The following is a 26,922-nucleotide window of genomic DNA, read 5'->3' as shown; positions in this document are numbered from 1 at the left end:
GGGCTTGGGGCTGAAGCAAAAGCCTGAGTCCCACCACGTGGGGCCAAAGCCGAAGTTTGAGAGCTTCAACCCTGGGTGGTGGGGCTCAGGCTTTGGCTTCAGCCCTGGGCAACAGAGATCAGGTTACAGGCCCACAGAGGTTACAGGGCAGTGGGGCTTGGACTTTGCTCCTCCCTCCTTCGTGCAGTAATTTTTGTTGTCAGAAGGGGGTCGCAATGCAATGAAGTTGGAGAACCCCTGTTCTAAGCCACTGGTTCCAATTGGAGATGATTTATACTAGCCTCTGCAGTGCTGTAAAAACTGCAAGTTCACTTCAAAGACAAAAGATGAAAAGTACTCCCCGGTGTACCGGTCTTTTTCAAATGCACTGGCAAAAGATCCTCAATTCTGATTTACGACTGACCAGTTATTATTTAACAAAACCCAAACAATGCTATAGTCAAAAGCATCATAATTTAAAACTATGTATTTCATACTTATTTCAATTTTTAAACTTAAAAAAATCTCATAAAAATGTGCTGTTCTATTTATAAACAGGGCAACATTAAAATGTTTTCACCTAAAACGTCTCCCACGCTGCTGGTTCATTTTTGCTCTTGGAGCCACTCCATCAACTGCCATGAAGAAAACCTTTCTTGGTTTAATAATGCGAAATAATACTTCCAAATAGTGAAAAATATCAGCAAAGATCTTATCATCTGAGATTCTGAAGTGAACATCATCATCATTAGGGTGTGAACACTGATGGATGATACCATTCATATCCAGGTACAAGTTGTCAAATTCTGGAATCTAGAAAAAAGTCACATATAATACTGGGATATCAAGTTAACAGCACCTATCAATCACAGACCTAGAAAAAGTTCCCTTTCTTCAGTGATAGCGGAAACAACAGAAGTTCCCTCCAAGGGAGGAAAAGCACAGCAGGACCTGAGCTGTGTGAACCATGGGGTTTTCCTGGGGACTGGTTGTAAACACAGGGGCTGGAGCATTGATTGGGTCCAGTGGAGTATATCAGAAGGAAAAAGCTCCCAGAAAACCAGCAGACAATGAAAAATATGTAGAGACCATGGCCTTGAGTAGGAGCAGAGACAGAATTCCTTGGGCACGGGACTCTCTGGAAAAGGCAGGCTTGCAAAATGTGAGCAAGGAAGCTGTCTGCCATTTGTTCCTACTGTTTCCAGGAAAATGGCACTTTCTGTACATTCTTTGTAAATAAACAGAACTGCACCAAAGAAATATCTTGTTCGTATAAATAGTGCAACACGGCTCCAAATATTGGCTAACTGTTTGGGCCAAGGGGTAACAGTACCATCATATTTTTTTCCAAAAAACACAACACAGACAAGGCCAGTTTGTAAGAAAACATATACCCATTCTGTACACATGTACTGCTTGATTTGTAAGTACTCCTGATCATAAGAGTCCCCTGGCAGTTTCAGTAGGACAGTTTCCTTACTTCCTGTGATGACCTGTTGTGTTACTGCTGAACCATCCTCTCACCTGGGCCAAATAACTTCTAGGGGAACATTTCTGGGTTTGTGTTTATAATCCAGAGTTCTAGATTTAGGAGAAGCAGAGTATTGGGGATTATGGAGGAAAGGAAGAGGTAGAGGCAGGATTAAGACAGAGCTAATACATCTCTAATCTCTAGCAATACCTAGCGTCTTGTTGGGTATGGAGCTCAATCTGCAATGTATTAGAATACAGCTGATGCACGGTGCTCAGTAATTATTTTTCTGCACTTCCTGGAATGGCATTTAGTCTCTCTAATAAAGGAACTAATTTTGTGGTCTGAATAAAACTGCATGCCCAAAGTCCGTCACATCCACACAGACACCAGCTTTCTAGTCCCAAGGATGGTGTGTTGCATTGAAAGCACTCTAAAAAGCTACAAAACAGAAAGTTACTCACCTTGCAGTAACTAAAGTTCTACAAGATGTGTGTCCCCGTGCGTGCTCCACTCTAGGTGTTGGTGCGTCCCGGCACCTTTGAGCGGAGATTTTCAGTAGCAGTGCCTGGTTGGGACACACGTGCTCAGTTGGTATCTCCCATCTTGTTGGAATCTTCCTGAGTGCGTGCGTCCCGCACCCTCCTCAGTTCCTTCTCTACCGTGGAGAAATCATACTAATACTACAAAATAGAAGGGAGGAGGGCGGGGAGTGGAACATCCACAGGGACACACATCTCAAAGAACTTCAGTTACTGTAAGGTGAGTGACTTTCTCTTATTCTTCAAGTGCTGCCCTGTGGGTGCTCCACTCAAGGTGAATGTGTAGCAGTACCACTATGATCAGTGGGACTTTGAAGATGCGGCAGTGAGTACTGTATGGCCTGCTATGGTGTATGCTGTGGTATCTTGCGTGATAGCATAGTGTTTGGCAAACGTGTGTTCAGATGACCATGTAGCCACTTTACAGATGTCAGGAATGGGTACATTATGTAAGAAGGCAACTGATGTCAACATAGCTCGAGTGGAATGAGTTCTAATACCTTAGGGTGGTTGAATATTTTGAGTGCAGTAACAGGATCTGATACAGTCAGAGATCCACTTGGACAAAGTGGTTTAGAGATAGCGGTACCTTTCGATCTTTCAGTAATGGAGACAAAGAGTTGTGGGGACTTATGAAATGGCTTAGTCCTGTCTAAATAAAAGGCAATTGCTCACCTGATGTTGAGAGTATGCAGGGTTGCCTTGTGCAGAGTCTTGTGAGGTTTGGGATAGAAAGCAGGTAAGTATATTGATTAGTTAAGGTGGAAGATGGATACCACCTTAGGGAGAAATTTAGCATGTGGTCTCAGAGTGACTTTGTCTTTGGAGAAGATCGTGTAGGGAGGATGGGCCATCAGGGCGCTTATTTCTCCCACTCTCCTTGCTGATGTTATTGCAACTAAGAAAGCTACCTTCATGGACAAATGAAAAAGAGATGAGGTAGCCAAGGGCTCAAATGGAGGATTCATGAGACCATGAAGAACGAGGTTAAGATTCCATGTAGCTGCCGTTGGGTAAATTTCAGGGCAGAGATTTTGCAGGCCCGTGAGAAATCGTTTTATGGTGTGGTGGGTAAAGAGTAAGTAACCTTCTACCAAATCATGGACCGTAGTAAACACCGCCAGGTGTATTTTGATGGAGTTGAGCAAGAGTCCATCCTGTTTTAATTGCAGAAAGTAGTCCAGGACTTTAGGGAGGGTCACCGTATTGGGTGTTAAGAGATTAAGAGAGCACCAGAGGGCAAAACGCTTCCACTTCTGCAGGTAAGTTTTACGAGTAAAGTCTTTTCTACTATGCAGGAGGATGTATTGGACTTGCTCGGAACAGGCTAGTTCATGAGTTTGGAACCATGAAGGAACCAGGCTGTCAGGTGGAGCTTTTGGAGCTGGGGGTGAAGGACCCATCCGTTGTCCTGGGAAAGGAGATCTGGCCTGCTGGGGAGAGTCCATGGATGACGGGAGGACAGGCAGAGCAGGTAAGGATACCACATCTGTCTCAGCCAAGCCGGGGCAATAAGTATGACCCGGGCCTTGTTGTCTACGATCTTCCGAAGAACCCTGTGTAGCAGAGGGACTGGTGGGAAGGCGTACAGGAGAGAGGTGTTGCACGGTGCTCCTAGGGATGCAGTCCCAAGTCCCACTCAGGAGCAAAACAGGTGACGTTTTCGATTCTGGGTTGTGGCAAAGAGGTCTATTGACGGAGTGCCCTAGAGGGAGAAGAGCTGTTGAAGTACTGCGGGGTGAAGTTCCCATTCGTGTTCTGTCGAGAAGTGCCTGCTGAGTGTGTCGGCAGTAGCGTTGTGGCAGCCAGGCAGGTAGGAAGCAATGATTTCTATTTGATGTTGTATGCACCAATTCCATAGTCGGATGGCTTCCATGCATAGGGAATGTGATCAGGCTCCCCCTTGTCTGTTGATGTAGAACATACATGCTATGTTGTCTGTTAAGACCTGAATAGATTTGTTCTTTATGAGGGGAAGAAACTGAAGGCATGCTCACCTCACTGCTCTGAGCTCCAAGAGATTTACATGTAGGCTCGTCTCTGATGTGGACCATCGGTCTTGTGCCCTGTGTCCCCCATAGATGCGCTCCCCAACTGATTAGGGAAGTGTCCGTGGTGAGCATGAGCATTGGGGATCGTTGCTGGAAGGAGGGGGAGGGATAGCTCAGTGGGGGGGGGAGGGATAGCTCAGTGGTTTGAGCATTGGCCTGCTAAACCCAGGGTTGTGAGTTCAATCCTTGAGGGGGCCATTTAGGGATCTGGGGCAAAAATTGGGGATTGGTCCTGCTTTGAGCAGGGGGTTGGACTAGATGACCTCCTGAGGTCCCTTCCAACCCTGATATTCTATGATTCTATGAAACCCCCGTGCAGAGGTTTTCTGGTCTTGTCCACCAATGTAGGGAAGCTAGAACATTGGGGGGAGGAGGAGTTAGCAGCATCCCTAAGGTGTGTCTGTTGGGTTTGAAGTTGAGCCAGCCCTGAAGACATCTCATGTGTAGCCTGGTGTACTGGACCATGAAGGTGGTGGCTGCCATGTGACCAAGGAGCTGTAGACAGATTCTTGCCTGTGTCCTGGGACAAATAGAGAGCGTGCATATAAGCTGCGTGATAGCGAGGAATCTGTGACTGGGAGCGAGGCTCTGCTTCGGATTGAGTCCAGATGAGCTCCAATGAACTCGATCTGTTATGTAGGAGTCAGGGTGGATTTTTGGAGGTTTATTTGGTGGTGAAGGCTGTGAAAGAGGGAGATGGCGAAATAGATAGCTTGAAGTGTCTTGCCATAGGAGTTGCCCTTGATGAGGCAATCGTCCAGGTAGGGGAAAAATGTGATCCCATGTCTGTGGAGGTGAGCCATGACCACGGTCAGAGTTTTGGAAAAGACTCTCGGTGCTGTGGAGAGTTCAAAAGGAAGAACTCTGTATTGAAAATGGTCATGACTGATTGTGAATCGTAGGCAGTGTCCGTGAGCTGGATGAATTGATATATGAAAATAAGTGTCCTGTAGGTCGAGGGCTGTGAACCAGTCCCCTTGATCCAGTGCAGGAATTATTGTGCCCAGTGTGACCATCTTGAATTTTTGTATCCTCAAGAATTTGTTCAGACGGCATAGGTCTAGTATACGCCTCCATCCCCCGGTCTTTTTCTGGGTCAGGAAGTAATGGGAGTAGAACCCTTTCCCTCGATGTTGAGTCAGCACAGGTTCCACTGCACCTAGTTGTAGAAGGGGGACCACTTCTGCGCGAAGTAAGTGTTCATGAGAGGGGTCCCTGAAGAGGGACGGGGAAGGGTAGGAGTGTAGGATATAAATGGGATAGAGTAACTGAACTACTTCGGGGACCCAGTGGTCCTGTGTAATCCGCTGCCAGGCATGTTGGAAACTCTGGAGGCGGTAGCCAAATGGGCAAGTAGGCAGTGGAATCAAGGGGTGGTCGTGCAGACCCTTGACCAACGTTTCAAAATTGTTTATTCCCCAATGGGTGGGAGGTGGTTGCTTGAGCTTGATTTTGTCTGTGCTTAGGGGGTCTAGCGCGATTCCTAGTTAGTTATGTCGTATGGTTTGGGTTGAAGCCAATAATACTGTTGTGTGCGTGGTCTTTGGTAGGATTGGTATCGTTGTCTCCTGGGAAGAGATGGGTGAATGCCTAGGGTGCGCAGTGTCACTCTAGAATCTTTCATGGTGTGAAGGAGTTCATTGTTTTTTGTGGAAAAAAGTTTAATCTTTATCAAAGGGGAGGTCCTCCACTTTGGTCTGCAGATCTTTAGGGATGCCGGATGCAGAGAGCCATGAAGATCTGCGCATAACCACAGCAGTTGCAGTAGTACAGGCTGCTGTGTCCCCCATGTCTAGAGATGCTTGTAGGGCAGTTCTGGGAATCAGTTGGCCTGCAATCAGGATTGATTTGAAGTCTGCTCTGCTATCCTCTGGAATGTAGGAGGCAAATTCAAAACGTTTATTGTAATTATCGAAGTTGTAGCTGGCGAGGAGGGCAGAATAGTTCGCAATTCTGAATTGTAGAGTGGAGGATTAATAAACCTTGCAACCCAAGACATCAAGGTGTTTAAGCTCCTTGTCTTGTGGGGTGGGCCGATATTGTGGCTGTTTCGTCCTTTGTGCGACTGCATCCAGGACAAGAGAGTTCAGTTGTGGATGAGAAAATAGGAAGTCAGAGTCCTTAGCAGGAACATAATATTTACATTCGGCCTTTTTGCAAGTTGGTAATAAAGAAGCTGGAGTTTGCCAGAGTGTGTCAGTTGGTTCCAGGAGTGCTTCGTTTATGGGGAGCGCGATCTTTGAGGGCGCAGATGGTTGAAGGATTCTGAGGAGTCTGTGTTGTGTCTCCTGAACCTCTTCTAAGGGGATGTTTTGACTGAGTGCCACCCTCCTGAACAGGGGCGGCGAGTTACATGGGCCCGTGGTGCCCGAGCTCCAGCAATATTCAGGGCTGGGGGCCCAGCTCCACCAATGTTTGGAGCCGGGTCTCTCCCCTGGCCCTGCCTAGAGAGTGCTCCCGCCTGCCGCCCCCCCACGCGCCTCCCCCAGGCCCTAGAGCGTCCCACCTGCCAAGGAGTGTCCCTGCCTGATTAAAAGTGGGTAGGTGCCCTGCCACTCCATGCTGCTCTCCTTTGGCTGCGCTGCGGCCTAAGGCTAGGCTACAGCACAAGAGCAGGCTGAGGCAGCTGGCTGCTGCTGCACCAGAGTAGGGGAAGAGGTACACATATGATTGGCAGCCTTCTCTGTCTCCAGCACCCACCAAGAGGAGACGCAGGAACAGACCTCTGGACCTCACTCACCTGAGCAGCTGCTGGAGCTTCCTTTAGTGTCTGACCCTGTGATCCTGCCCCTAACCTCAGCCTGCAGCCCCGGTGCAAGGGGCAGGCCTCCCTCCCACCCCCGCCCCGGCCAAGAGGCTACAGTGTGGGACAGCAGGCTGCAGCAGGGGAGGAAGTCACATGTGATGGCAGCCCCCTCACCTCCAGCACCCACCCACCACAGGGGAGGTGAGGGGGCTTCCTGGACCTGAGCAGCTGAGGCTTGGGTGAGTGTTGTGACACCCTGCATGCCCCCCCGACCAGTCACTGCTTCTGCCCCACGCTGGGCATGGGGCAGCCCTACCCCCCACCCCCAGTGAGGCTATGGTGAGGGGCAGCAGCAGTGGGGGAAAGAGTTGGGGGGAGTCCTCCTCTCTGGCCCTCACCCTCGGGCAGCCTGTCTGCACCCCAAGCTCCTCACCCCAAGCCCTGTGCCCCCAGCCAGGGCCCTCACCCCCTGCGCCCCAGCCCTGAGCCCTCTCCTGCACCCCTGCCCCATCCCAGACCCCTCACCCAAACTCCCTCCCAGAGCACATCCCCCACACCCACTCCTCCTGTCCCAGCCCAGACCCCACACCACAACTCCCTCCCAGAGCCTACACCCAAACGCCTTCCCACAGCCCACCCCTTGCCCCAGCCTAGAGCCCGCACCCAAACACCTCCCCCCTCCCACACCCAAACTTCCTCCCAGACGCTTAAGGAGGTGCAGTGGTGGGGCATGACTTGGACTCATTCTGGGCACCACCAAAAATTATACAAACCTGCTGCCCCTGCTCCTGAAAAGTTCTTGAAATTGTTTACAGTCGTCAACATTCTGTGGAGGCGGAGGGAAGAGGGCTCCGTCTGGGACTGATGGAGAGTTAGGGGTCGGTGAGTCAGGATATGGTGCGTAGCTCACATTCTCGGGAAGGGGTTCAGGTACTCTAGAAGTGGACGGAGCTGGAGATCGAGGCACAGAAGGAACTAGTGGTTTGGTGGAGGAGGTCTGAGGATGAGTGGTAGGAGGATGTGGGCAAGGGCACCACTGAGGCCAAGGCATAGGGTAGGAGAACCCAGGTGCTGCCCACGGGGGGGCGGGGGGGTAAGGAAACTGAGGCTGGGGTGGCTGTGAGCCATGACCTGATGTGGAAGAGGTTCTGGTGGAGGATGAGAGGCAGGTGGAGAGAACTCCGCCTGCTACTGTATATCGAGTTCGCTGTCAGTAAAGGTAGCCAGTTCAGGTGGGGAGAGCGGCTGTTCAGAAAGTGAGTCCTGTGTATTCAGGAACGGGGAGTTAGGCTCAGGTGGTACTGAGAGGTCACACTGAGTGAGAAACTGTTGCTCCTGCTCCCTGGGCTGTGCTGAGCCTGCTTTGTGCTCTAGCTTGTTATCAAGTGAAAGTGAAAGCATCAGCGGTGCCGCAGAGCGCTTGGAGGTGCCCTGCAGGGGGTCCGCTGCTGGTGCCGGGGTGGAAGGCAGGCTTGGTGCTGACGTTCTTCTCGGCTCCGGGGTAGAGCATGCTGTCGGCACCGTGACTATTTTTGGTGCCAAGAGGACCGGTGCCACGGAAACCTTCCCTGTGCGGGAGGTTGGGTTCCTGCCTCTGCACTCTGCGAGAGCCGTGGCTGTGGCGTTAGAAAAGGCTGAGGCACCTGCCTTTGGCGCTGTCAGCACAGAGGGTAAGGATCTTGCAGGAGCCCCTTTACCCTTGTTAACGTCTCTCATTTGAGACTGTTGTGCTTCTTGCCTCTGCTCCAGAGAGGGTGAAGCAATGCTCCCAACTGGTTCGGATCTGGCCGGGAAGCGTGTGGGAGCAGGTTTAACTTTCCCTGTCTCCAAAAGCAGCTGGAGGGACTTTTCCATTAGAAGCATTTAAGCCACAGGTCCCTGTCACGCCGAGCTCTTGACTTGAGGCTTGTACAGTGGAGGCGCTTTGCGGGGACGTGAGTTTCCCCGAGGCACTTCACACAACGTGAGTGCCCATCCGACCGTGGCATGGAGTCCTGACAGGAAACACACTTTTTGAATCCTGAAGCCCCTGGCATTATGAATTAGAAATTGCAGGGGAGAGTGTCTCAGCAGGAGACAAGGCTGAAGCGAAAAAATTTGGGGTTTTTGGTTCTTTTTTTTTTTTAACTAAGTAACTAACTATGTAACTACACTAAAGGAAGGGAAACAATAGGGATGTAACTAATAACTATTTCTATGTTCTTTGTTACTGTTTCCTAAAATACCAGAGAAGAAAAGTAGCACTGCCCCGAGTCCCATCTTCAGCCGAGGACGGTTGAGAAGGAACTAGGAGGATGAGGGACGCATGCACTCAGGAAGATTCCAACAAGACAGGAGATACCAACTGAGAGCATGCGTCCCAACCAGGCACTGCTATTGAACATTTCCGATCAACGGCGCCGGACGCACTGACATCTAGAGTGGAGCACCCACAGGGACAGCACTCGAAACAGAACCTTGGTGATCCACATGCGCTTTTCACATGAAGCAGACATATGGAAGAGTAGCAGATGACATTTTCTACATATGAAGATGCATGCTGTGATGAACTTTATAAATAATCATCTGTGTTTTACATAGAAACTGCACTTTATGCCCTCTCTCTTCTATCATGTTTTCGGCAAGAGCAAACAGAAGAAGAAACAACGTAGCCTTGTCCGGTAGTGCCCCCTCCCTGCTTCTTCAAACAAAACTAACCCTTGCTTCTTTCTTCAGTATTTGAGTAGCTGGCCCAGTATTTTACATCCTTCTAGTATTCTCACCTATGTACTCTTCTGAATATAAAAGAACCACCGAGGAAAAGTATGTCTCACCTTCACATATATTTAAACTTTGCGTATAACTCCTAGTATTTTGAATTTGTTAAATTTCTTTGCTTTCAGATCTAAAATTGAACATTCATCTCTGATAAACATCACCAAACCGCTTTAGTTTTCCACAGTAATTCCTTCCATGCTACCACTGTTCTGGCCTGATTCTCTCCTCTCTTACCCAAATTTTACACCAATATTACTCCTTCAACTTCAACAGAGTTGCTCCTGACTGACACCAGCAAGAGAAGAGAATCAGGCCTTCATATTTAATTATTTCTATCTGCACACAATACCTCCTCATTCTCTACTAAAATACTGTAAACACAGGACAGCAAGTAGACTAGCAAGCTGCTGGACTGTAGCAAATATAAAATAGTGAAACATGTCCAGTCTGAATTCAATTTCATAATAGTATTTGTAATTAAATGTTAGTATACAAATTATCCTACATCTTTTTGCAATAGTGGGAAGAACACTTTACAATATTAATTTAGGCAAACATATATTTGTACAACGTGTAAAGGACAAAAATGTGAATCGTTCCAAGAAATAAACAGAACAGTTTCTCCTTATAGTGATTAACTGAATGGAAAAAAAAAATCACACAGTACTTGCCAATTATTTAAAAGATACGCAGAATATTCTCTTCTTCCAACTATGGCATAGTTAACATGACATCATTCTGCCTCCCACAGAATGTTTTTAGTTTGAGAGTTCAAAAGGAAGTAGCAGCAGTAAAAACAAAATCAAACAACATTAACACTAAAAATTTTATTGCTGTGATAGTAAAAGAGGATAAAATAAATTTTATGATTCAGTTAGACTTTGGAGGTCTTCCACAACAAGACTAACTCAGTCAACCTGTCCACACTTGGTAATGCATGAAGCCTGAGCAAATTCAATACAGAGAACGCCAAATTATTGATTACTAAAGCCCTAAATGTTCTGATCACCAAAAATTAATGCTCCATCTTGCTCCAGTTCTTGGCTTTGCACTCAGCCAACTGATCACCAGAAACTGTCAATCTGTAGAAGGCATCTCCCCTTCAGGTTCCAGAAAATAGATGAAGGGTGGACATTTCATAAATCAGTCTCTCTGCCAGATTCAAAAAGACCAAAACACAGTCTCTCTGGATATAAGGAATTCTGGGGGTACTAAAAGTTAATTTTCTTTCCTTGAACAGCATGGAATTATCTCTTGGTTGAATGATGGATAAAATACTCAAAGTTTTCCTTTATTCCTACTCTTTTCCATGTAAAGAGCCTTAAGATTGGTGGTAAAGTTATATAGAGTGAATCAGCCTATGAAAGTTGACTCCCACAAAGAATCAATCTCCTAACCCTACAAAAAAGCCCACAGAGTCTCAAACTGCTGACATCAACAAGGATCCCCAGGCTGTAAAGGACTGTATTTCCACAACCACCTTTATCTTGTGATGGTGCTTTGCAGGCTGGCTCCACAAAGGAAGGGGTGGGTAAGCAGGTAGGTTCAGCTAGTCCCTTTCCCTATTCCATCTGGTTCTGCTAGCAGTGGCTGTTGCTGAGTTTCTATTCTAGGAGGACACTCAGGCTTTCATAAAGGATATCTGATGATAAATTCTACACACTGATATGAATATGAATAACCCTAGTAATTAAGAGCACTAAGTGGAGACTGCTTCTTTTTGTTCAGCGAGACTATAGTTAAAAGCAACATCCCTGCCACTGAAAAAAACGTGGTACAAACATCAGTTATAAATAACCAGAATGACTAGATTACACGGGGCACTGTGCTAACATTTCCAAGTTCATGCATTAGTCCGTTGCCAGCTGTGCCCACACATCTATTCAGGGGACACCATCACAGGGCCTAATAACATCAGCCACACTATCAGAGGCTCGTTCACCTGCATATCCACCAATGTGATATATGCCATCATGTGCCAGCAATGTCCCTCTGCCATGTACATTGGTCCAACTGGACAGTCTCTACGTAAAAGAATAAATGGACACAAATCAGATGTCAAGAATTATAACATTCATAAACCAGTCGGAGAACGCTTCAATCTCTCTGGTCACGCGATTACAGACATGGAAGTTGCGATATTACAACAGAAAAACTTCAAAACCAGACTCCAGCGAGAGACTGCTGAATTGCAATTCATTTGCAAAATGGATACAATTAACTTAGGCTTGAATACAGACTGGGAGTGACTAAGTCATTATGCAAGGTAACCTATTTCCCCTTGTTTTTTCCAACCCCCCCCTTCCCCCCTCCCCCGTACCTCAGACGTTCTTATTAAACCCTGGATTTGTGCTGGAAATGGCCCATCTTGATTATCATACACATTGTAAGGAGAGTGATCACCTTACCCATAACTATTTCACATTTGGGGACAATGTATACCTTCAGATCAGCGGCACTGCTATGGGTACCCGCATGGCCCCACAGTATGCCAACATTTTTATGGCTGATTTAGAACAACGCTTCCTCAGCTCTCGTCCCCTAAAGCCCCTACTCTACTTGCGCTATATTGATGACATCTTCATCATCTGGACCCATGGAAAAGAAGCCCTTGAGGAATTCCACCATGATTTCAACAATTTCCATCCCACCACCAACCTCAGCCTGGTCCAGTCCACACAAGAGATCCACTTCCTGGACACTACAGTGCTAATAAACAATGGCCACATAAACACCACCCTATACCGGAAACCTACTGACCGCTATTCCTACCTGCATGCCTCCAGCTTTCACCCTGACCACACCACACGATCCATCGTCTACAGCCAAGCTCTGCGATACAACCGCATTTGCTCCAACCCCTCAGACAGAGACAAACACCTACAAGATCTCTGTCAAGCTTTCTTACAACTACAATACCCACCTGCAGAAGTAAAGAAACAGATTGATAGAGCCAGAAGAGTTCCCAGAAGTTACCTACTACAGGACAGGCCTAACAAAGAAAATAACAGAACGCCACTAGCGGTCACCTTCAGCCCCCAACTAAAACCCCTCCAACGCATTATTAAGGATCTACAACCTATCCTAAAGGATGACCCAACACTCTCACAAGTCTTGGGAGACAGGCCAGTCCTTGCCTACAGACAGCCCCGCAACCTGAAGCAAATACTCACCAACAACCACATACCACACAACAGAACCACTAACCCAGGAACTTATCCTTGCAACAAAGCCCGTTGCCAATTGTGCCCACATATCTATTCAGGGGACACCATCACAGGGCCTAATAACATCAGCCACACTATCAGAGGCTCGTTCACCTGCACATCCACCAATGTGATATATGCCATCATGTGCCAACAATGCCCCTCTGCCATGTACATTGGTCAAACTGGACAGTCTCTACGTAAAAGAATAAATGGACACAAATCAGATGTCAAGAATTATAACATTCATAAACCAGTCGGAGAACACTTCAATCTCTCTGGTCACGCAATCACAGACATGAAGGTCGCTATCTTAAAACAAAAAAACTTCAAATCCAGACTCCAGCGAGAAACTGCTGAATTGGAATTCATTTGCAAATTGGATACTATTAATTTAGGCTTAAATAGAGACTGGGAGTGGCTAAGTCATTATGCAAGGTAGCCTGTTTCCTCTTGTTTTTTCCTACCCCCCCCCCCCCCAGATGTTCTGGTTTAACTTGGATTTAAACTTGGAGAGTGGTCAGTTTAGATGAGCTATTACCAGCAGGAGAGTGAGTTTGTGTGTGTATGGGGGTGGGGGGGGATGTGAGAAAACCTTGATCTATGCAGGAAATAGCCCGACTTGATTATGTAAAGAGTTGTCACTTTGGATGGGCTAGCACCAGCAGGAGAGTGAATTTGTGTGGGGGGGTGGAGGGTGAGAAAACCTGGATTTGTGCTGGAAATGGCCCACCTGATGATCACTTTAGATAAGCTATTACCAGCAGGACAGTGGGGTGGGAGGAGGTATTGTTTCATATTCTCTGTGTATATATAAAGTCTGCTGCAGTTTCCACAGTATGCATCTGATGAAGTGAGCTGTAGCTCACGAAAGCTCATGCTCAAATAAATTGGTTAGTCTCTAAGGTGCCACAAGTACTCCTTTTCTTTTTGCGAATACAGACTAACACGGCTGTTACTCTGAAACCTGTCATTATCTAAGAAGTACCCCAAATGACTGAGATCAGTTGAGTGATTAGTAGAGACTTTGGCTACGTCTACACTGCCATGCAGTTCAGACTGTGGAGATGGAAATAGGAATGTGCATCAAAGTGCTGAGCTGTAAATCCTCTACTTAGATGTTACGGGCATGAACTAAGAGGTTCCTAGTTTACATTAATGTAGTCCTGTTTGAAGAAGACCACATTAACGTGAACTAGGAAACTTTTAGGAACCATGAGGTACAGCAGGTTTCAAGACAATCCATGTAAGCATGTGGTGGATTTTAGAACACTTAAAGTAGTCTGCTTTTAAGCAGAAAACCATGTAGTTATGCCTTCTTTGAGGCTGGACTGGGTGTTAAGTTGTTTCTGTGAAACAGTAGGATAAAAACAGGTTTCAGAGTAACAGCCGTGTTTGTCTGTATTCGCAATAAGAAAAGGAGTACTTGTGGCACCTTAGAGACTAACCAATTTATTTGAGCATAAGCTTTCGTGAGCTACAGCTCACTTCATCAGCTGCATACTGTGGAAAATATAGAAGATGTTTTTATACACACAAACCATGAAAAAATGGGTGTTTATCACTACAAAAGGTTTTCTCTCCCCCCACCCCACTCTCCTGCTGGTAATAGCTTATCTAAAGGTTTCAGAGTAACAGCCGTGTTAGTCTGTATTCGCAAAAAGAAAAGGAGTACTTGTGGCACCTTAGAGACTAACCAATTTATTTGAGCATGAGCTTTCGTGAGCTACAGCTCACTTCATCAGATGTTTACCGTGGAAACTGCAGCAGACTTTATATACACACAGAGAATATGAAACATTACCTCCTCCCACCCCACTGTCCTGCTGGTAATAGCTTATCTAAAATGATCAACAGGTGGGCCATTTCCAGCACAAATCCAGGTTTTCTCACTCTCCACCCCCCCACACAAATTCACTCTCCTGCTGGTGCTAGCCCATCCAAAGTGACAACTCTTTACATAATCAAGTCGGGCTATTTCCTGCATAGATCAAGGTTTTCTCACATCCCCCCCCACCCCCATACACACACAAACTCACTCTCCTGCTGGTAATAGCTCATCTAAACTGACCACTCTCCAAGTTTAAATCCAAGTTAAACCAGAACATCTGGGGGGGGGGGGTAGGAAAAAACAAGAGGAAACAGGCTACCTTGCATAATGACTTAGCCACTCCCAGTCTCTATTTAAGCCTAAATTAATAGTATCCAATTTGCAAATGAATTCCAATTCAGCAGTTTCTCGCTGGAGTCTGGATTTGAAGTTTTTTTGTTTTAAGATAGCGACCTTCATGTCTGTGATTGCGTGACCAGAGAGATTGAAGTGTTCTCCGACTGGTTTATGAATGTTATAATTCTTGACATCTGATTTGTGTCCATTTATTCTTTTACGTAGAGACTGTCCAGTTTGACCAATGTACATGGCAGAGGGGCATTGTTGGCACATGATGGCATATATCACATTGGTGGATGTGCAGGTGAACGAGCCTCTGATAGTGTGGCTGATGTTATTAGGCCCTGTGATGGTGTCCCCTGAATAGATATGTGGGCACAATTGGCAACGGGCTTTGTTGCAAGGATAAGTTCCTGGGTTAGTGGTTCTGTTGTGTGGTATGTGGTTGTTGGTGAGTATTTGCTTCAGGTTGCGGGGCTGTCTGTAGGCAAGGACTGGCCTGTCTCCCAAGACTTGTGAGAGTGTTGGGTCATCCTTTAGGATAGGTTGTAGATCCTTAATAATGCGTTGGAGGGGTTTTAGTTGGGGGCTGAAGGTGACCGCTAGTGGCGTTCTGTTATTTTCTTTGTTAGGCCTGTCCTGTAGTAGGTAACTTCTGGGAACTCTTCTGGCTCTATCAATCTGTTTCTTTACTTCTGCAGGTGGGTATTGTAGTTGTAAGAAAGCTTGACAGAGATCTTGTAGGTGTTTGTCTCTGTCTGAGGGGTTGGAGCAAATGCGGTTGTATCGCAGAGCTTGGCTGTAGACGATGGATCGTGTGGTGTGGTCAGGGTGAAAGCTGGAGGCATGCAGGTAGGAATAGCGGTCAGTAGGTTTCCGGTATAGGGTGGTGTTTATGTGGCCATTGTTTATTAGCACTGTAGTGTCCAGGAAGTGGATCTCTTGTGTGGACTGGACCAGGCTGAGGTTGGTGGTGGGATGGAAATTGTTGAAATCATGGTGGAATTCCTCAAGGGCTTCTTTTCCATGGGTCCAGATGATGAAGATGTCATCAATATAGCGCAAGTAGAGTAGGGGCTTTAGGGGACGAGAGCTGAGGAAGCGTTGTTCTAAATCAGCCATAAAAATGTTGGCATACTGTGGGGCCATGCGGGTACCCATAGCAGTGCCGCTGATCTGAAGGTATACATTGTCCCCAAATGTGAAATAGTTCTGGGTAAGGACAAAGTCACAAAGTTCAGCCACCAGGTTAGTCGTGACATTATCGGGGATAGTGTTCTTGACGGCTTGTAGTCCATCTTTGTGTGGAATGTTGGTGTAGAGGGCTTCTACATCCATAGTAGCCAGGATGGTGTTATCAGGAAGATCACCGATGGATTGAAGTTTCCTCAGGAAGTCAGTGGTGTCTCGAAGGTAGCTGGGAGTGCTGGTAGCGTAGGGCCTGAGGAGGGAGTCTACATAGCCAGACAATCCTGCTGTCAGGGTGCCAATGCCTGAGATGATGGGGCGCCCAGGATTTCCAGGTTTATGGATCTTGGGCAGTAGATAGAATATCCCAGGTCGGGGTTCCAGGGGTGTGTCTGTGCGGATTTGATCTTGTGCTTTTTCAGGAAGTTTCTTGAGCAAATGCTGTAGTTGCTTTTGGTAACTCTCAGTGGGATCATAGGGTAATGGCTTGTAGAAACTCGTGTTGGAGAGCTGCCGAGCAGCCTCTTGTTCATATTCTGACCTATTCATGATGACAACAGCACCTCCTTTGTCAGCCTTTTTGATTATGATGTCAGGATCTACAACCTATCCTAAAGGATGACCCAACACTCTCACAAGTCTTGGGAGACAGGCCAGTCCTTGCCTACAGACAGCCCCGCAACCTGAAGCAAATACTCACCAACAACCACATACCACACAACAGAACCACTAACCCAGGAACTTATCCTTGCAACAAAGCCCGTTGCCAATTGTGCCCACATATCTATTCAGGGGACACCATCACAGGGCCTAATAACATCAGCCACACTATCAGAGGCTCGTTCACCTGCACATCCACCAATGTGATATATGCCATCATGTGCCAACAATGCCCCTCTGCCATGTACATTGGTCAAACTGGACAGTCTCTACGTAAAAGAATAAATGGACACAAATCAGATGTCAAGAATTATAACATTCATAAACCAGTCGGAGAACACTTCAATCTCTCTGGTCACGCAATCACAGACATGAAGGTCGCTATCTTAAAACAAAAAAACTTCAAATCCAGACTCCAGCGAGAAACTGCTGAATTGGAATTCATTTGCAAATTGGATACTATTAATTTAGGCTTAAATAGAGACTGGGAGTGGCTAAGTCATTATGCAAGTTAGCCTGTTTCCTCTTGTTTTTTCCTCCCCCCCCCCCAGATGTTCTGGTTTAACTTGGATTTAAACTTGGAGAGTGGTCAGTTTAGATGAGCTATTACCAGCAGGAGAGTGAGTTTGTGTGTGTATGGGGGTGGGGGGGATGTGAGAAAACCTTGATCTATGCAGGAAATAGCCCGACTTGATTATGTAAAGAGTTGTCACTTTGGATGGGCTAGCACCAGCAGGAGAGTGAATTTGTGTGGGGGGGTGGAGGGTGAGAAAACCTGGATTTGTGCTGGAAATGGCCCACCTGATGATCACTTTAGATAAGCTATTACCAGCAGGACAGTGGGGTGGGAGGAGGTATTGTTTCATATTCTCTGTGTATATATAAAGTCTGCTGCAGTTTCCACGGTATGCATCTGATGAAGTGAGCTGTAGCTCACGAAAGCTCATGCTCAAATAAATTGATTAGTCTCTAAGGTGCCACAAGTACTCCTTTTCTTTTTTCTTAGATAATGCATAGCATCCAATGTTCCCTTGGGGAAGCAATACTGAAAAAGTTATTCATCTTAGAGTCTGTATCTACAGATCGGCTTGTGCTCAGTTGCTGAACCAAACAAACTGAAATGCACATATATAGCAAGACTCTGCCAGTCAACAGCCAGAGAATTTTTCGGCAATCTCTTGCCACAGTAACTGGATGACTCAAGTGGACATGCTGTGACCATTAAACCCATGCACAACTGAATGTGAGCTCTACCCATGTCAGCTTTCTCAAAATGTGTGTTGTACACGTTCCTTGCTCTCTGCCTGCATTCAGCAGGGAGCTTCTTTTGGAAGTTTTGTCCTGAGACCAAAATTTCTTAAGTGCAATATTTTAGCGTGTTCTAAAGTCCATGTAGTTTTAAAAATCAGTTTTCTAAGAGGTTTGTCCCACCATTGGGGATGCAACTTTATTTTAAAAGGCATTTTAAACCATTTTTAAGTAAAGGATTCACTTACACTAGGCTATGTTAATGAACTACTTTAAGAGCCATGTTGAATTTTAAATTTTGTTTGGTTCTGTCTACACTATCTGGCTAAACTATGTTAGAAATTGGTTTAGTCAGAACCACATTTAAATGAGGAGAGGCTTAAGTGTCAACAATTATGATGCAATACAAATCAAGGGCCCTGAGTGTACATATATTTGCTCCATGTGGAAGCCAGGTTCAGTTTAATTTAAACCTGTTATTAATCAATGACTTAAGCTAAACTAAAATAAAGCCAGGTCTACATTAAAAGTTTTGTGAGCATGCTATCAAAAGGCCTAGCGTAGACAATTATAGTATGTGTAGACATTACACATATTGAACCTATTTCCCTAAGTTAAGTATCCTCACACCTTCTTGTCAACTGTCTAAATGGGCCATCTTGATTATCACTACAAAAGTTTTTTTCTCCTGCCGATAATAGCTCATCTTAACTAATTAGCTTCTTACAGTTTGTATGGCAACTTCTCTGTAAGTATGTGTGTGTATATATATACACACACATACACACACACACACACACACATCTTCTTACTATATGTTCCATTCTATGCATCCGATGAAGTGGGCTGTAGCCCACGAAAGCTTATGTTCTAATAAATTTGTTAGTCTCTAAGGTGCCACAAGTACTCCTTATCTTTTTGTGGATATAGACTAACATGGCTGCTACTCTGAAACTGATAAAAATAGTGTGCTTTAGCCAATATAGCCTATTTTGCTCACTGAACTGGAATAAACTATACCAGCAGAGGTACTTTTTGGTGGCATAGTTGCCTCTACACTAGGAGGGTTTTGACAGTATAGCTATACCAGAAAAGTTATTTTTAATTGTAGACAACCTGGTCAGAAACAAAATAAGAGTGTCTACAAAGCCTTCTGCACTGGTTTAACTAAACAGTTTAAAATCACACCTTATGTTAAGTTGGTGCAACTCTGGGCAAATAAAGCCAAAATGAACAAACAGTTGACTGGGAGTATGAGGAGGCATTGTTAACAAACATTGTTTTATACTTTCAACCCCCTCTGAACACCCAGCAGGGACTCTGGTAATTTCCGAGACTAGGATATTACTGTCCCTTCATCTAGGGCAGTGATTCTCAATCTGTGGCCCAACCAGCACACATCTTTGGCCCATGTGACATTCTCAGGGCCATACAGGTAGTACATAGATTGTGTGGATGTGGCCCATATAACACAAAGAGCTGCATATGCAGCCCTAAGTGATAAAAAGGTTGAGAACCACTGATCTAGGACAAGACGTTAATAGTTTAATTGTTCTTTCGTCTTTGAAAGTCTTCCTTTCTGTTTCCATTCTTTCCTCTTCCTAGCTACTAAGGGTTTGTCTACTTGGGGAATTATTCCAGAATAGCTATTCCTGATTAGCAACATGTATGGATACTCTTATTCCAGAATAAGAGTGCCTTATTCTGAAGTAGTTTAACATGATTTGGAATAAAGCATTCTTATACTGGAATAAGTGCATCCACACATGGAGCTAATCAAGAATAGTTAATCTTTAAATTCATACCCTACCTTATTCTGTATTAATTTAAATGCATAGACAAGACCTCCACCAACTGATATGATTTTCAACTTCTCTGTCTTTAAATTACTTTAAAATAATATGTAGTTATTCCAATAAACATCAACATGCTGACTACAGCAATATATTTCCACATTTCCTAATCATATATTTAGACATCTACTTTATTTATTTTTAGACCATCCTCAATTACTTAAATAGAAAAGCAGAGTTGGACCAAGGCTAAGCACTTCAGAAAACCTCACCATGATGTTGTCTCCTACATCCAAGCAACGCTGTCAAGCAAAACAGCTGCATTCTATTTTCTGAAAGGCGCCTTCCAAACGTACCTATAGGGGTTGCTGGTGCAGCTAGTGGTGTTTGCTAGCAAGTTTATTATGCTGTGTTATAAAAACTCACACCTATAAGAAGCTGCTGAGCTAGACCTAAATGTGTTCCGCGAAAGAAAAATCAACAAACAGAAGCGGGAAGGTGACTAGCAGGCAGGCACTGCTCTGCCCATAACGGCAGGGCTGGCACAGCCCCAGCCTCCCAGAAGCTGTGTTTGCGGAGGCGTGTCGGCGGGGTCCGCTTCAGAGCTCGCTCCCTGGCACCGTATCCTGCGGGGAACGCTCGGGAGCGGCCTGGTTCCTCACAGGGGCGAGGCAGGTCAGCGCAGCGCCGGGGAGCCGGGCACGAACCCGGAGCCGTTAGCGGGGCCGGGCCCGCGCTGGCTCCTGGCTGCCCTCCGCTGTGAGCGGGCTGCGGCGAAGCACAGGGACACCCTCCCCTGCCCGGAGAGCGGCCGGGGCAAGGCGAGTGCGCACCCCCCAGTCCGCTAGCCCCGGCCCAGCACCGCTCACCTGATGCTCCTTCAGCACCTGGCTGAGGCAGGGATACCGCTCCGAGACCCACCGGTAGAATTTAGGGACCCCCATGGCTGCCGCCTACCCCAGCCCGACCGGACCCAAACAGCCCTTCCCCCACAGCTGGCTTCCTTCCGGCGCGTCCTACTGACAGCCAGGCCGCCCAGCCACCACAGAGAGCGGCGCAGAGCGGCCCTACTCCACCCATAGAGACTGGGGCAGAGAGAGAGCGTCTTTCCTCACAAACTTCCTCCCGCTGACGTCGGGGCAGCCCTGGGGGCAGGGGCAGGGGCCAGCGCAGCCTGCCGGCCGGGCGCCGCACAGCCTGGCGCGTGACTGCGCTCAGAATGTGGCCGTGCGTCCTCCGCGCCGGGGTAGCGCAGACCTGCCGGGCTTAGCCCGTTCGGGGCGGGGAGGCGGAGGGGTGCAGCCCTGTCTGTCCCCCAGGCGAGGGCAAAGGGCCACCTCTTCAGTGAGAGACCCTGCCCTGCCCTGCCCCTGTCTGCCTCGACCGCCGGTGTAGCAGCACAAACTCAAACTGCTCCCTGGCAGAATTTCCTATGGCACTACACCGGCGCTGGGGTTCGTGAGTAGCAAAGGTAGCGTGTGAGGTACGGACTTCTGTCCCTGAGCACCTGGGCGCAAGCATTTCCACCAGCAGGCACCCCACAGTGGGTACAAGTTTGGGTCCATAGCACGGCAAGGCTCTTTAGGGGCCCATAGGAGGACGTGAGCCCAGTGCTGCCTTGGGGACAATGATCTATGTGAGCCTCCCAAAACTGGTATGAAAATGTACAAATCCACGTGCCGTTCATCCTCCTTTCTCTTTAATGCTTGTACAAAACCAAACCTCACTCACCCTGGTTGAGTGGCGCTTGCCCATGCTAGGGAAACACAAAGGCCTAAGCCAGGGGTCGGCAACCTGCGGCATGCATGTCAAAGGTGGCATGCAAGCTGATTTTTAGTGGCACTCTGCTGCCAGCCAGGGTCTTGGCCACCAGCCCCCCTCAGCCTGCTGCCGGCCTAGGGTTGCATCCATCCAAAACTTCAGAAAAACCTCAGTGAGAATGAATATCTTGCAAAAAAGTTTCTAGTTTTGGAAAACCACTCTGAAATAGGTATATGAATACAACTACAGCTAAAAATCCCATTTCAACCATATTGATATAAAATTAATTTTATATACATTCTTTTTTAATATCAATACTTGTCTTCTACAAAATAAATTAATTAGAAATAGAATAAGTTTGTCTCCCGCCCTAAAAATAAATAAATAAATAATATATATATTATATATATAAAAAATGTTTATAAAGCTAATTTAGACCCTGCTCGGATATGGGAGTATACATACACATTCATAAATATTGTAGATTGAATATAAAGTATATAGGAAACACACACCTGCATCGTTGAAATGACTGTATATTCTGTTTAATAGTTCATGTATTGTATTCTGTATATATAAAACAGTCTCCATAAATACAAATATCTATGTATAAATGTATGTATCTTCAAACTCATACAATGCAATGAGTGCATTTATATATGTATACAACATACACAGCATATGTACTACAACTATATAGTATATATTACATAGGCTGCATATTAAGTTGTAATGTAGATATGCACAAAATCAGAAATCAAGAAAAGTAGTAATTCTAGAAAATATTACAGTGACTAAAAGAATTCAACAATGTTTTCTTTAAAAAAAATTACAGCAGCATAAGTTTTGAAGGCAGTATTTCACATATATGGGGCCCAGCCCATATACATCTGGCAGAGCAGGTTCTCATTGTTTGCTTCTTGAATAAGGTAATGAACATGCCCTTCAATAGACAAGGGCAATCCTTTTACCCGGTTCCTAGTCTTAATCACACCCTGTAGCCGCTGTTCTATGTCAAGGACATGAGTCTTGGCCTACAAACACGGAAAAAAGAAAACTTAAAATTCACATGTCCATACATTTGTCACATCTGTAACAGTTCCTGTTCTTCCAAATAAAGTTTTGGCCAATTACAGCATGTATTCCAGATCCCACATAAATAGATTTAATATCCAAATATCTGTGAACTTTTTCTCAAAATAGTTTGACGAAAATGAACAAAGTAAATCATTCTCAAGGACTGACTGCTTGTTGGGCAAGCTATAGCCTTAGCATTAATCTTACAGCTAGAACTTATGAAAGATTGAATAAGCTATTGCACAACCTCTTGAAACAGGTAGCAATGAAATGTGTTTTATTTGATATAAATCCTTTCGTTATCACAACATGTATATGGCTCAGTAACAAAGAGGCCAAGAGTCAACTGTACTTAAAAACGTTCAGACATATTACGTTCAGAAAAGCAATTTTTTACCAGACAATGGTGGGGTTATTGTTTTTTTTTTTGACTGATTTTTCTGATGTGGGCCAGATTGTGTTTTCCTCTGATGTCAAAAAATGAGTCTGCAAGTTTGAACCGGACTTGAGCCAAATAAAGTATTTTGACTAATTCTCAACCATGAAAACAGGCAAAACACAACTATTATGCCATACACATTGTGAGGTCCCTTTCTTGGGTATCATCAGTTGTATCACCAACCAATGAGAATATACTCTCAACTTACACTAAAAGAAGCTATATATTCCTTAATAAGATCACTCATTCATTTATCTCATATATTGTATTACACACAAAAAAACTACATTAAAAGAACATCAAAAGACTGACTGCAAGGTCAAGCTCTTAAGTGTTAGGAAATGCCAGAATTAAAGTTAGCTGTACAAACTTACTTCAGTCCCCTTATACTAACGCAGCCCCTTTATGATACAGACTTTAATTACATGCTTGATGCTGCTCACATACCCTTTCCCCCCCCCCAACACGATCTCATTCAGTGCACATGACAGACCTGTTCTGAGGATGATGAATCAGGGTTCTGAAGTGAAAGAGATTGTTGTCTGTAGGGCCCCTGCCTCATTTGTTGCAGAAGTTAGAGGGTAGGCTGGTTTCAGCTTAAGGCATTTGAACACTGCTCTGGAGGACAGAATTCTACTATCCCTGTCTGTGCCACAGACTTTCTGTGTGATGCTAGCCAAGTCACTTAAACCAGATTTTTCACAGGTGATCATGAACTGTGTGTTTCTCATTTTCAGGGTGACTGACTTGTGAGCTATAGCTCATGAAAGCTTATGCTCAAATAAATTTGTTAGTCTCTAAGGAGCCACAAATACTCCTTTTCTTTTTGTCTTCTAGATACTACTTTTCTCTACTCTCTTCTCTCCTTTTGGCCCATGCCTTTCCTGTACTGCTTATAAATGTTGTCGCTGAACTATTGAACCTAGGTATTTGAACTTCTGTACCTTTGATGGTGGCTGACCCCCACAAACTCACAGTCCTGTTGTCTTCCTGCAAGATATCACTGAATCTACACACTGCAAGATATTGAATCTATACACCATACAGTTTTATTTCTGCTGATTTTCATACTATTTCTTTCAAGTACACACCTCCATCTTCTTCCACTTCCTCTTTGTTCTCCTGCACAAGCACTACATTATTTACAAAAAGCATGCACCAAGGTGCCAGTCTCTGGATGTTTTCTGTAAGTGATTCAAGCACTAACATGAATACAAAGGGGGTTAGTGCCATGTCTTGATGGACTGACTCTTACTGGAAACGGGTCAGTTTCTCCATATGGCCTTCAAACTGTAGTAACAGCATCCATGTATATGTCCCGGATGAGTCTGATACATGAAGACTTATCCGTTTCATTCTTATACAGATGACTTATCTCGAAATGTGGCATAAGCCTTCTCAACATCAATGAATACTATGTGCAGGGTTTTTCTTTTTTCTCTCTATATTTTTCCACAAACCATCTTAATGCAACATAGTATCCACTGTTGACTTGCCTGCCACAATTCCAAACTGACTGTCACAGATTTTACTTCTCTTCGTAATCTCTTATCAATAACTTTGTGCAGAAAATATGTAATTTCAGAAATTAGCTAGAGACCCTTCTAAATTAGCTGTACAAATTAGCAGGGCATATTTCCCAAAAATATAAAGTCAGTTTAACAGACCCTGATAGTAGCAACATGCCTACAGATAATTCAGAGATTTCGGAAAAGGGCAGCAGTTTAAACTCACACTGCCTACGTGTAGCTCAGGCTCAGTTACCACAAATTATCTCTTTGAGCCACCCAGCTACTGTGACAATAAGATGTCTGGTAACCTTCTTGCCATAGTCTTGCTACTTATGGACATTTCAATCTCTTTTGGCCCATAGCTCTCTAGAAAGGTAATACCTTCCTTTAATAAGATTTTTAATATTGCTCCCTCAAAGGGCAGTGCTTTAGGTGAGATAAATGTCAAGTGACTGAGATCAGTTGAGGAACAAGTAGAGCCGTAGTTTGAGCCCTACACGTGCAGTGTGCGTGCATGCACATACACACACACGCCCCTGATTTTGTAAAATGCTGGGGTTTTGTTGGGGGTGGGGAGGACCATATCTTGGAATCTCTTGCTTATATTATCCAAATTTAGATCATGAACTCTAGCCAGCATCCCCATGAGGCACAGAAATTTTCAAGACAATTCATGTAAGCGTGTGAAATTTATAGTACTTAGAAGAGTGGACCTTTAAACAGACAATGCTGCTCAACCATAACTATTGCAGAGCTGGCGCTCCCTAATAATGTTCTTTTAATGTAGTTTTATATGTGTAACTTACTAGGTTGTTAAAAGAGCAAGAGACTCCATTCCAGACTCAGAGCAAGAGAGTGGGTTCCATTCCACATTCTGAAGGGGACTGTGTTCTAGTGGGTTAAGATACACTGATGGTAGAAACAGTGGAATCCATAACACAGACAGGGCTCAAGTGGTATCATCACCATGTCATCTAGTAGCTTTGGATAACATGTTGGTAAAAATGCATGAGCCCTCTTTACACTACAGCTTCCATGGCAGGTGGAACTGCAATTATAGGTCCTAATTTTACCAGTATAGACACTGCGTTAGAGAATGATGCTAAAAAGGTACAGTCCTTAAAAAGGTCTCATGAAGGTTTTTATTGAAATATCAGTCTCATATTTTAAGGATTAAACAATAGCAAAGAGATCATGAATAAAAAACAGCTACAACAGGTTTAGAAGAAAAAACCCAGGAAAGTAAAGCTTTGCATAAATTAGACCAAAACAATTGATGATACTGTGAAATATAAAATAATGAAATGTTAGTTCTAGAGTAGATCAAACTTCTTGCAACTGACCTTTTCATTGACAACTTCACCAGTTTCATTCACCTGTGCTTTTGTATGACCTTTCACTGGTTTACTCCACTCTACAAGGGGATCATGGATAAAAGTCTTCAAGACACTAAAAACATACAAACAAAAAAAGTGTTCATTGTGTGGGAAATGATTAGTTATAAACTTCTTTTGACCATGACAAATTAAATAGAATCTTTTGACTACTAACTTTAATTTTTAAAACGCAAGACAGACACTCTGTTTGCTAAAATAAAACATTACTGCTTAATATTAATAATTAATAACCTGTTTCAGAGTAACAGCCGTGGTAGTCTGTATTCGCAAAAAGAAAAGGAGTACTTGTGGCACCTTAGAGACTAACCAATTTATTTGAGCATAAGCTTTCGTGTAGCTCACGAAAGCTTACGCTCAAATAAATTGGTTAGTCTCTAAGGTGCCACAAGTACTCCTTTTCTTTTTAATTAATAACCTATAATTTTTTATTTCCTAAAGGAAGGAAAAATATTAGCGAAGACCCTCCTTTTATTTTAAAGAGTCTATTTCCTTTACAGTTCTCTCTACAGTATCACTACTGGTAATTTCATAAATGTTAGCTTTGTCCATGACTGCAGTTATAAACAACACAACTATTCTTTTGAATCAGATCTTGTATCCTCGAACAGCAGCTTTTGCAATTAAAATAACAGAGCATACCTTTCAGAAGGCAGTAAAAATAATGGTTTTATTACTCATCCGGATAGATTTGTGGAACAGTAATGTAACTGACAGCCCTCAGAACATGAGCTATCTTCCATGTTTCTCTGAGTAAAGCTCTTAAGTTTGTTCTCAAGTTAATGCAAAACTAGTCAGTGTAAGCAATTTTGCTACCAACAGTCTAGTGAAATATGTAGCAAGTGTGTGGCAACTCCAGGAAGTAAAAGCAGATTATAGAACATCCAATTTAAGCATGAATCCTCAACAGATTCCTAGTCTGTACTACA

At 44.8% G+C, this 26,922-nt stretch overlaps 2 protein-coding genes across 6 annotated transcripts in view; both read right to left on the bottom strand.

Moving 5' to 3' along the window:
- Nucleotides 1-20,829, bottom strand: part of XRN1 (5'-3' exoribonuclease 1) — an 83,971-nt gene extending 63,142 nt beyond the window's left edge. For all 3 annotated transcript variants that reach the window (XM_048863875.2, XM_048863876.2, XM_048863877.2), the window contains exons 1-2: nucleotides 20,681-20,829; nucleotides 560-792 (exon numbers count right to left, since the gene is read on the bottom strand). In XM_048863875.2, the coding sequence (XP_048719832.1) occupies nucleotides 560-792; nucleotides 20,681-20,755 (308 nt within the window). In that variant the 5' untranslated portion in view covers nucleotides 20,756-20,829. The remainder of the gene's footprint in view (nucleotides 1-559; nucleotides 793-20,680) is intronic.
- A 1,266-nt stretch (nucleotides 20,830-22,095) lies between these two features.
- The window catches only part of ATR (ATR checkpoint kinase), an 81,908-nt gene continuing 77,081 nt past the window's right edge, over nucleotides 22,096-26,922 (bottom strand). For all 3 annotated transcript variants that reach the window (XM_048864292.2, XM_048864293.2, XM_075132198.1), the window contains 2 exons: nucleotides 25,943-26,048; nucleotides 22,096-22,606 (listed from right to left, as the gene is read on the bottom strand). In XM_048864292.2, coding sequence (XP_048720249.2) covers nucleotides 22,433-22,606; nucleotides 25,943-26,048 — 280 coding nt within the window. In that variant the 3' untranslated portion in view covers nucleotides 22,096-22,432. The remainder of the gene's footprint in view (nucleotides 22,607-25,942; nucleotides 26,049-26,922) is intronic.

Source organism: Caretta caretta, chromosome 9 (genome assembly GCF_965140235.1).
Source record: "Caretta caretta isolate rCarCar2 chromosome 9, rCarCar1.hap1, whole genome shotgun sequence".
Taxonomy (NCBI): Eukaryota; Metazoa; Chordata; order Testudines; family Cheloniidae; genus Caretta; species Caretta caretta.
This window is presented reverse-complemented; position numbering and strand designations above follow the sequence as displayed.